The sequence below is a fragment of the Helobdella robusta genome, assembly GCF_000326865.2.
Source record: "Helobdella robusta unplaced genomic scaffold HELROscaffold_3, whole genome shotgun sequence".
NCBI lineage: Eukaryota > Metazoa > Annelida > Clitellata > Rhynchobdellida > Glossiphoniidae > Helobdella > Helobdella robusta.
In genome coordinates, this window is record NW_008704501.1 from 6,948,753 (window position 1) to 6,960,333 (window position 11,581).

Consider the following 11,581-nt stretch of genomic DNA (forward strand, 5'->3'; position numbering starts at 1 on the left):
TTTAATTTTAATAAAGTTTGTCTATATATCTATTACAAACAACATATTATTTAATACCAAATGTCATTAATTAAACATATTCAATGTTTAATAACATTAATAGTGTTTTAAAACATTAATAAAAACACATTTTTAACTATGTTTATTTGAGCAACGAAAAAACAAAAGTTTTTTAATACAGGTAAATAAATATTGTTCTATGATTGGGAAATTTTTTGGGAAATACCTTACAAAATGTAAACATCTACGTTCTTTTACGCCATCAAAGAATTGTAAACAAACGGCGAAATATTTTAAATAATTGATTAATTAATTAATTAATTAATTAATTAATTAAAATGTCCGTCGGGGAGAAGTTTTCAATAAAAACCAATTGGGATCAGTTGAGTCATTCGTTGGAGGATGTCTTGTACATTAGGACTGAGAAGTAAGTTTAAAAAATTAAATTATGTTTTTAATTTTTATTAGGATTTAAATTTAAATTAAATTCATTTTGTTAATCAGTTGTATCTTAATTTAATTATCTCTAAAAGTAGCGAATCCTGTTCACTTCATAACGCCGACATAGAAATCGCATACGTCACCTTGAAACCTGGCAAAGAATCCCAGAATGAAACATGCAAAATCGTGGTCAAATCATTGTCAGATGGCTGCCAAATTGAGGCCATTGACGTCATCTGCAATGCTAAACATCTTGAAATTTATGAACTATCCGGAAATTACCTGAACACCTCGACTGGGATTAGGATAGATGAGGAATTGGGATACAGAGAGAAAGTTTTTATACTTCAGTATAGTTTCATGAATGCTCCAGCTTCTAACAATGGAATTTTTCTAAAGGTTTTTTTATATATAATTTTAAATATTTTATAGGTCAAAAATTATATATATATTTTTTAAATGTATAAATAAGATTTTAAAAATATAAAAAAATAATTTATTTAAAAAATCTAAGTAAACATTAAAAGTTTTTTTAATTATAAAAATTTTTTGATATTTTACCACAGATTCCAACTATTTCAGTATTGCACGTGTACAGCATTCACCTAACTGTCAATCAGCTAGACCCTGTCATCAGCCCTAACCACCCCCTCAGGTCGGCCCTTCGTGATCCTGGTATTGATTTCGAAATGGTTAAGAAAATGATTGGGGATGTGCCTCTATCCCAACCAGCTATTGATCTTTTGGACAAAATTCTCGAGAAAAAGGTGCTTATATTTTTGTACAGATTTTTACGTTATGTAATTTTGTTGCACTTCTTTTATAATTTTATTGTTATTATTTTTTAAATCGGTAAAACTAAAACATGTTATATTATATTTTATTTATTTAATTATCATTCTATTTTCAATTTAAAATAAAAAATAAATTATTTTTATTACAAACAGAAATTAGAAAACGATAGCGAGGAGTTATCGGTGTTGTTGGGTAAACTGCTTCCACTAACAATCTCCTCATCAGTTACGTCAAAATCAAACAGCCAATCAGCTTCAGGGGTTGAGCCGTCAAAAACCAAACAACAACAGCCTGTAACGACCAATCACAGCATGCCATCAACCACAACGGATGCTGGTTTGATTAAAAGTGCATCTATACCTGATATGATGAAGAAATTGGAGTCGAATTTGGCTGAATACATCAACGCATCCATTTGCCAATTAGAGAATAAGCTGATGAATAGGCTGGATAGGATTGAGCAAATATTAGCCAGTCAGATGGAAACATGATTAGCCAATCATGTTGAGACTTGAGTAGCCAATCAAATTGAGGCATTATTTTGTGACGTCATTTCTTCTTCCTCATTCCATTTTACAATTTCATACTATTTTAACTTTGATCTTCTGAACAATTGTGATAAAATACTAACCGACCAATGTACATAGATATTAATTTTAATTTGGAATAGTCCAATCTTTATTATCAACGCATGGTTGAAACTGTTGTACCATGTTTAATGAAATGAATATAAAAGCAGTGATGATGACGATGACGACGTCAAAGATGATGATAACGATGATGATGGGAACAATTGTTGTGGTGGTGATGACGACGACGACGATGATGATAATGATGATGATGACGATCATGATGATGAATTGTCATTTGGCACTAAATTCAAACATTTAAAAAAAGAGAAAAAATAACATGAAACATGTAAAGTGAGTCTTATGCTTTAAAAATGCCTTTGTAATATCTTCTGAAGTGATGATGGTTCTATTTGGAGCGTGCGGACGACAGGAGCAAGATTCGGAAAGAAATTTGTGTATTTATATATTAATTATGTGTTGAGTAAAATGTGAGACGTGATGAAATTTAAATTCGTGATGAGAAATTTATAAAAAAAATTGAAATGTTATAAAGTTTGAAATTTAATTCACGTAAATTCAAAACGTGGAATAAGAAGGACCAAAGAAAAAAGTTCACAAATTATAAGTGCGCTGCATGTAGGGCAGTGCGTACGCCGTCCAGTAAAAGACATTAAATAACAAAAAAGTAAGCGGAAATAATTTTCTCGACATCCGGTCGATTTCCTTAGCGTGTCGGAGGCCATCTTTGATTTGGGCAGTTGTGTTGGGGGCCCTCCCGCCACAAAGTTGGTTCTGGATTGAGGCAGCCAGACTGCTGCTGAACTGACTCGTGCCACCAGCCTGCTAAATGGATATGTTTCATTTAATTTTTATTGGACGCTGAATTAGCTATGTTAAATTATGTTGATTGAAGATGAAAGCTTTTTTAATTTTAATATTTTGTAAAATAAGGGTGCAACATAAGATACTTATCATGATTTTCAGTTGAAAAATTGATACAAAATGTCTTTGAATTGGTTGCACTAAGATTGTGATAACATTAATGAAAATAAGACCGTTATTGACAATAATGATGGTAACAAACAGCAATAAATAATCTTCTTAACTATAATAGCCAGGATCAAACAAGTAGACAGACAAAAATGAAACAGAAAAACTGAAACAAGTTCCTGTAAAATAAAAAAAAGGCAAGAAATCAGCGAGAGAAATTCGTTAAAGTCGGAACAGGTTGATTTAAATTTTTCAGGAAGGAAAAAACGTAAAAGAAAAACAAAAAATAGAAAACAAGCCTAGCAACAAGTACAAAAATTTTGAAAAAAATGAAAAAAACAGCCAGAAAACAAACTGACCTCGTGAAATTGAATTGCCAGTTTAACGCTTGCTTGAAGATTCTTTAAGGATATTTTAGAATCCATTTTGCTAATATGCTGCCTAGGTATGTTACAATGTTCCTCGCTATCGTTGTTGTGGTTGTCGTTGTTGTGGTTGTCGCTGTTGCTGCTTTGTTGTCGGTTGCTTGCCCGCGGCATGGTGTGAAAGTGTGCAGACGTAAAAATATCCTCACGTGCTTTATACTGATAAGCTGAGAGATTATCACTTGAAAGATTGATATTATTATTTGCGTTATTGTTGTTGTTGATGTTGTTGTTTATCCGTCTCAACGAAATTTGTTGCGATTCTTGGTACATTCGTTCGTGTTCTTTACATAATTTCGGCTGCGTGGTGTTGAATTGTTGTTGCTGCTGTTGGAAATGAAACTGCTGTGAGGTGTGCTGTGAGCGCAGTGAATTACTGAAAGCATTGAGGGATTGTTTGAGATGTTTCTTCAGATTTAATATTTCATCGGTGTTTGCGATCTGCTCGTTTGTTCTAGAGTGATTGATGCGGCCGTGATGTTCAAAATTTGATTGAGTTGCATATCGGCTGAGTACGTGTTGTCGCTGTTGAATATGTTGATGTTGGTGCTGCTGGTGTGGCGAATGCTGTCGCTGCTGTCGCTCCAACCGATACCGAAAATTATCTTCCACTCCACAACTTACAGGCTGCCGCAGTACCACTCGTTTCTGCATCTGTTGTTGTTGCCGCAGCTGTTGCAACTCCAACGACACGTGCTGCATAGGTCGTCGCTGCAACATGTTTTGCTGTCGCGAGGCACCCTCTCCAGGTTGCTTTTCGAAATGTTGATGACATCGAGCTAATGTGGTGAGGACGTTGGCATTCCTCCTCCCATGCCTCCTGGACATGACGTTGACAAGCGCGTACTCGAGGAGTGCGATGAAGACGAAAATGAGGCACATGGACATCCAGACGTCGACAGCTTTGATGTAGGAGACCCGTGGCAGGGATGCATTCACGCCGGCACTTTGTGTCGTCATCGTAAGAACCGTCAGCAAGCCGATCGATACTCGCGCCGGTGATGCTTCGATATTCAACCAGAAGGACACCCATGACAGGATGACTATGAGCATGCTGGGGACGTACACTTGAATGAAGAAATAACCAAAGTCCCTTCGAAATACGAATTTTATGGCAAGGCATGGGAACGCCCCTGAGTTCGTGTGGGTGTGTTTGTTTGTGTGCTTGCGTGTGTGCGTGATTATGTGAGTGTGTGTATGTGTGTGTGTGTGCATTTGTACATTTGCTTGGTTGCATGCGGTACTCACGTCTGTTAATGCGTTGGCGTTTAAATGTATGTATGCGCACGCGGGTGTGTACAATTTGTTTGTCTGCGTGTTTGTTGTTTGTACGTCGTTACGCGTACGTGCGTCTTCGAGTTCAATACATACGTTAATTTAAATTTAATAAAATATTCAATTTGAGGTTTTACAAATAAAGAAAAAAATTTGCAGTAGATGGTGATATTAGTTTGATGTTTATCATTCAACTCGTACTTTTCTATGCAATGAAATCAAAGAGCAAAATAATTTTTGAAGAACTGATGCGAATCTAGAAGAACGAAATAAAGAATGAGCTCTGCTATCAACGAGAAATTTCCCGCCATCACGTATCACACATTCCGACTTTTAATATAATTACAGTCCCAGTTAAACTTTTAAAACATTTCCATTTAAATTGGAATTAACCGCCGAAATCCAATTAAACTCGCAGTGAGAAAAGCATTCACTGGTCAAAAAAATTCAACCTAAAAAAGAGAGAGAGAGAAATATCATCACCCAGTCTTTAGTATTCATTTTTCAGCATTTAACGGTGCCAGCTTAACGCTTGTCGGCCGCCATAATGGACGAACTGACGAATAATAATGGAATTAAGAGCGCCTATCTGTACAACTGCTGATTTATGGCGGGAATAATAACGTATAGTACGTATTGATGGGTTCAGAGGTCACGAAGGGTTCGTGGATAGAAAATTATATATGGGCTCTACTTTCTTTGATGAATACCCTCGTGGTTCGGTTTTATTTATATGTATGTGTGTGTGTGTGTTTGTGTGTATGTTTGTGGGTGTTTGTGTGTATTTGTATGTTTGTGTGTGTGTCGGTGCGTGCGCGCGTGTGTGTATGCATGTATGCCACGTGTGTATGAGTGGTATTATTAACGTATATACATTTTTGTGTATTCATAATGATGGTATGAGCGTGTATGTATGTATGTTTGTGTGTGCGTGTGTGTATGTGTAAAGGTTTTGTGTGTGTGTGTGTGTTGTGTGTGTGTGTGGAAATACATAATCATGATTAAATTTCAATTAATTTAATTTTAATTAAATTTTTATTACATGTCTGGGGTGTTTAATTACAATGGTTTCCCAACTCTGGTCGGCCTGCAAATGCAGTACAACACGCCATCAATATGGCTGAAGCTCATTTGCTGGAAAATATGAAACAACTGTGTGTGTGTGTGCGTGTGTACGTGTATGTATGTGTGTGTATGTCTGTGTATGTGTGTGTATATGTGTTCGTGTGTATGTCCGGTTAATGTTGAGTTGTGCGTCTGCGTATTGATTGGCTTGCATGAGTGTGGTGATTGTCTGAGTGTTCGTACGTGTATGTATGTATGTATGTATGTATGTGTGTGTGTGTATGTATGTGTGTGTTTGTATATATGTGTGTGCGTGTGTGTGTGCTCTGTGTGAAATTGCCTGCCTGCGTCCATGGAAAATTAATTTTTGCGGAGATGATAAAAAACAATCAGCTCCCGGTGCACTGCATTTAGGAGTCTGTTAGTGGAAGGATGGAAAAGAAAAACAGAAATAAAAAAAAGAAAAAAGCGAAAATGGTTGTAAGAAAATGAATAAATTTTCAATGAAAAGAGAACAAAGCGAACGAATAATGGGAAAAGTATGCTTTCCTTGCAATATTCACCACAAATCTCATTCCCCCTCAGAAACGCATGTAGGACGTATTATCTCCATTCTTTAAATATAAACAAGCCGGTAAGGACGTTGTTGATGATGAGAAAGAGTCATGGTGTGATGCTATGCAAATGCTGGGAACGCATGCATGCATGCATGCATAATGCACAATCCATGCGCAATTCACAATGCATGCTCATTAGATGCTTTCCTATTCCATACTTTGAAATAATGCATTGCACCACATTATTTCGCTCTCTTCCTCTCTCTCTCTCTCTCTCTTCCTTTCTCTCTCTTCCTCTCTCTCTCTCTTTCTCTCTTTTTTTCTCTCTCTTTCTTATTTTATTTCATTCTTTCACTTTGTCCGTAACTTTTTCTCAGTCTGTTCATCTATTTTTGTATTTTTATTTTGTTTTATTCACACGTCTCCCTATTTGTACGTATGATAGTCTCTTTTTTTTTCTCTCTCTCCCTCTCTCTCTCTCTCTTTCTCTTTCTATCTGTCTCTATGGGATAATTCCTGCTTTCCTAATTCATTCTTTTTCACTGTTCTTTCTTACTTTTCATCTCTTCCTCCCTATCTCTCTCCCTCTCTCTCTCTCTCTCTCTCTCTCTTTCTTTCTCTCTCTTACTTTTTTTAATTAAGAAGAGGATAGATTGTGCAGTCTTGATATATCTATTTACCGATATTCACGTTCGTCTTTTAATGCGCTTTTACAGAATTAAGATTGATAATAATTACGCATCAAAAATAAATAATAATAATAAAAGAATAAAAGTAATAATAAAATAATAATAATAAAATAATAATAATAAAATAATAACGGTAAAGATAATAGTGATAGAATAACGAAGAGTAATTATTACATTCGTCATTAATAACAATTAAAACCAATTACCAAAAATCTCTTTTTTTTTTCCTATCCACACACGCATACACACATGTGTATGTGTATGTGTGTGTGGGCGTGCGTTTGTTTATGCATGTGTTTGTGAGTGTGACTGTGTTTGTGTGCGTGCGTGCGTGTGTGCGTGTGCGATGTTGTAACGCAATTGTTGACGGCGTAAACAATCCCATTAGCCTTTCATCATACGCCATACGCTCTATTTTCTCTCTCTCTCTTTCTCTCTCTCTCTCTCTCTCTCTCTCTCTCTCTCTCTCTGACTATTTTATTTATCACGCACACAAACACGCACAAATTCAAAACAAAACGTTGATTGCCAGTACAACACACGCACACTGATAAAAACAAACATTCACCTAATAAGAAAAATGCATCATGCCTAAATCTATTACAAGCGAAACGCACAGACAGACGCACGTACAGTTACACACACACACACACACACACAGACACACACACACACACGCATATACTCACAACTGACAATTATGCGAACGCACGTATGTATGTAAGGTCGACAGCATTACGTGACATTGCGATATGCGACAAAGATACTTAATCGATAACAAATCGACTCGATATTTATACGGACATCTCTAGATTTAGATTCACTTTTAAATGAAGTTTGTATCTTTGATTGAGTTCCGTAGTTTGAAAAAGGAGGAGAAAAACAATGTTAACTGTGAAAACGGTCACGAAAAATTTGTCAATAATAAAAAAATCTTTTGCGCTCTTCAAAGTATGCGCAGTCGCCGATCATTTTTATACAAAAATATAAATATGACAAAAAATTATGATAATAATAATAATAATAAAACAACAATAATAATAAAAATAAAAAAACACTAACAACGACGACGACGACATTTTTTTTCTAACGTTTGCGAGTGTGAAAAAGAAATGTACCAAAAAGTGATTGGAGAAAGCTTATTGTTGGAAAACTAATAAAATTAATAATAATAACAATAATAATAATAGAAGTAGTGGTAGTAGTAGTATTAGTAGTAATTAGCTAATAAATGTCTACGGATACCTGTGCGTATTTTAGCTGAATGGGCGTTAAAAAAAATTTCACAACAAAAACAACAGCAATAACAATACTAATAACAATAACAATAATGATGATACAGATAATACGAAATACCTGCTGTATAGTTTTGAACGCAGTCGTATAGGTAGTGAGATTGAACCTTAAACTGTGGCATCTGCATGTTCTTCTCATACTCAACGGTCTTCGGGTACCAAGAAAAGTAGATAGCATCCATTGTGTATCTGACTATGTGTGTGTGTGTGTGTGTGTGTGTGTGTGTGTGTGTGTGTGTGTGTGTGTGTGTGTGTGTGTATGTGTGTTTGTGTATATACGTATATACGTGTATGTCTGTCTGCGTTTGTGTGTGTTTGTTTAATTAAGTTATGCAAGAATAACAAAATAACAAACCAATACGGTTTTTCAAAAAAAAAAATATTTTTCAGAAAAAAGAGAACGAATAGACGAACTAATGAACGGACGGACAAACGAACAGATAAACAAACACATAAACAACCAAACAAACAAACGAACGAACGAACAAACATACAGCTCTCAAACATCATGGGGCAGATCTGCGTGTCCATAGGGTACTTCTGCAATTTCATGGGGCACGACAGGGTGGCCGATACCCTTTCAAAATTATATTTTAAATTATTATTACTCAAGACAAATATTATTTGTAAAAATAACAACAATAATAATAATTATTATTATTGTTGTTATTTTTTTATGATTGAAAATTCCTGGGCTAATCTAATCCACTGGCAAATTGTAGTGACAATCAAAATGGAGAAAGCACATGTTTGATGTGTGTTCACACACCCAGCTGGCTTTAGGAATAGATTGGAAAGAAAATTGAAAAAATTAAAAACAAATATTAATAATAGAAGTAAAAAATACTTATATTATCAACATTAATAATGGGGATGATATCAATACTGTTATTATTACTACTACTAAAGCTTCTAGCTACTATCACTGCACTGCTGCTACTACTACTACTACTACTACTACTACTACAACTACTACTACTGCTGCTGCTACTGCTGCTGCTACTACTACTACTACCACTACTGATTGTTAAAATATAGACAAAAAAATATGTATATACAGCATTTTTACATTCAATGAATTCTAAACAAGGTAAAAAATCCTTTAAAGTTTAAAATACATTCTAAAAATAACCGAAAAAGAACTAGTTTTTTTTTATAAAGAATAAAATTCAGCCAAAAAAATCATTTGATCCTAGAAATTTAATTTGATAACAACAAGAACAAAAACATTGTAACATGAACATTATAATGGAAACATTAACGGAGCATTCAAGACCAGCACGGCAACAAAATCGTGCTACACGGAGTTGTAATTAACAAGTGAACGCAAAGAAACCCATGCCTATAGCAGGGTAGTTCAGATGCATTTATATACACCGTGTCTGTGTTTGGTGTTGGTGCCTTTGAGAAACGCTACAAATATTAAAAAAAATTCAAACTAGCACATTGCAAAACTCACTTAATAACGTACCACAGAGACCCGGTGTGATTCAGGGTCAACAGGCGGTTATCAACCGTGACCTCGTGAAAAGAGGCCCTTTTTTCGTTGCGTAAGAAGATATCCGGGGTCCAGATGGTCTCCCAACTGCCCTCTCCCAGCCGGGTCACATTTTTCAGACCATCTTTCACGTCGTATGCCAGCCTCTCGTCTACCCAGATTTGCCGGAAGTACATGCTTACTGAGTAGTCCTGGTTCGTTTGACGGATGGAGGGATTGAGGTATGGAATATTCATTGAGGAATTGTGTGAAATGGATGAAGGAATGAATAGTAGAAAATTGAGATATAATATGATAAGGGTTGAGTCGACAAATTTTATATTTAGAATGAGAAAAATTGAGTATGACATTTTTGAAAAGCGCAGAGGCACAAATACATGAGACATGCAAATTATAACTCAATTAAAATACAAAGATAGATGACGAATGAGAAGAGTATTTCAGGAAAAAGATATAGAAAGATCAGTCTAGATATCTACGTGTATGTACCTATGTGTGTGTGTGTGTGTGTGTGTGTGTGTGTGTGCGTGCGTACGTGTGTGTGCGTTTAAAAAAATTTGCACGGAAAAAAACGCAATTTAACATTGACGGTGACACAAAAGAATCCGATGCTGCATAACAATGCGATATCTGAGCTATGATAATACACGTACGTATGTATGCATGTGTGTGTGCGTGTGTGTGCGTGTGTGTGAATAAAATAAAAATGAAACAAAATGATAAATATACAAAATGAAAAAAATACACACAACATACAATACAAATAAACCGGACAAATGAAGGCATACAAATGAAATCAGACAAAGAAAGATACAATACAAACGAGCAGAAGTGGAGAGTTAGTATATCTAACAATATAAAGTAGACAGCTAGAAAAATTGAAATAATAATAATAATAATCATGAAAAATAAACAAATAAACCTCGTTATATCGGTTTATACACACAACATACAATACAAATAAACCGGACAAATAAACCTCTTTCTACTATTATTTACAAAGAATATTATTATTTTTATTATTATCATTTCAATTATTATTATTTACATGAAAAAATAAAAATCTCCGATAGAAAGAAGTTCGATATAACAGAGTTGTCCAGTTTGGGAAAATAAATGAACGTTACCATTGTCTGTTCGCTGATGGAGTAGAAACTTATGACGTATATGCCGAGCTGTATTTCTGTAGGTTCGTCTGCATGTGTGTTTGTTTGGGTGTGTGTTGTGTGTATATGTGTGTGTATGTGTGTGTGTTTGTATGGGTTGTGTGTATATGTATGTTCATTTGTGTGGGTTGTGTTTATATGTGTGTGTATGTGTGTATATGTTTGAGTGGGTTGTGTGTATATGTATGTTTATTTGTGTGGCTTGTGTGTATGTGTGTGTGTATGTATGCGTTTGTGTGGGTTGTGTATGTGTTTGTGTGTGTATGTGTGTTTGTTTGTGTATGTGTATTTGTGTCCATTGGTGGGCTACTCTACTAACACAATGAATGTTTGCTTAAATTTCAATTGAAACAAGCATGAATAATAAGCTATCGAGCACAGCATGACGTCAGCTATGGTGATGACGATGATGATAAGGATGATGACATTGTGATGATGATGATGAAGAGGAGGAGGAAGATGTGACAATTATCTTCATCATCATTATCATCACCATCATCACCACTATCATCATAACTTCATGTGGTTAATGAACACACATGAAGCCTCGATGAATTTTTAGTTGGAATTCTCTATAATGCGTCATCGTCATCATCATCATCATCATCATCATCATCATCATCATCGTCATCATCATCATCATCATCAGCGCCACTATCTGAGCAGGAAGGAAGGAAGGAAGGAAGGAAGTAACAAAAAAATAAAAAAGAAAAAGGAAAAATACTAAAATGTTGAGCGCTACGTCATCAACTTTTTTATTCATCATTTTGGGATATCATCGGAATGTGCATAAATTTGTCAACAGTAATAATT

The 11,581-nt window shown here is 35.1% G+C and overlaps 3 protein-coding genes across 3 annotated transcripts in view; 1 reads left to right on the forward strand and 2 right to left on the reverse strand.

The window, feature by feature from the left end:
* Positions 1-338: 338 nt before the first annotated feature.
* Positions 339-1,727, forward strand: HELRODRAFT_161726 (hypothetical protein; the record flags this gene model as incomplete). Its single annotated transcript, XM_009021615.1, has 4 exons — positions 339-427; positions 534-840; positions 1,008-1,208; positions 1,389-1,727. The coding sequence occupies 4 exons, from the start codon at positions 339-341 to the stop codon at positions 1,725-1,727; spliced, it is 936 nt and encodes a 311-aa protein (XP_009019863.1).
* A 723-nt stretch (positions 1,728-2,450) lies between these two features.
* On the reverse strand, positions 2,451-9,814 carry HELRODRAFT_131046 (hypothetical protein; the record flags this gene model as incomplete). Its single annotated transcript, XM_009021616.1, has 5 exons — positions 2,451-2,634; positions 3,906-4,356; positions 8,166-8,293; positions 8,595-8,681; positions 9,564-9,814. Coding segments are annotated over 5 exons (1,101 nt in total), but the record flags the coding sequence as incomplete, so codon positions are not given.
* Positions 9,560-11,581, reverse strand: part of HELRODRAFT_161728 (hypothetical protein) — a gene marked incomplete at both ends in the record, with an annotated part of 11,664 nt that continues 9,642 nt past the window's right edge. The window contains 2 exons of the mRNA XM_009021617.1: positions 9,560-9,793; positions 10,730-10,797. Coding sequence (XP_009019865.1) covers positions 9,560-9,793; positions 10,730-10,797 — 302 coding nt within the window. The remainder of the gene's footprint in view (positions 9,794-10,729; positions 10,798-11,581) is intronic.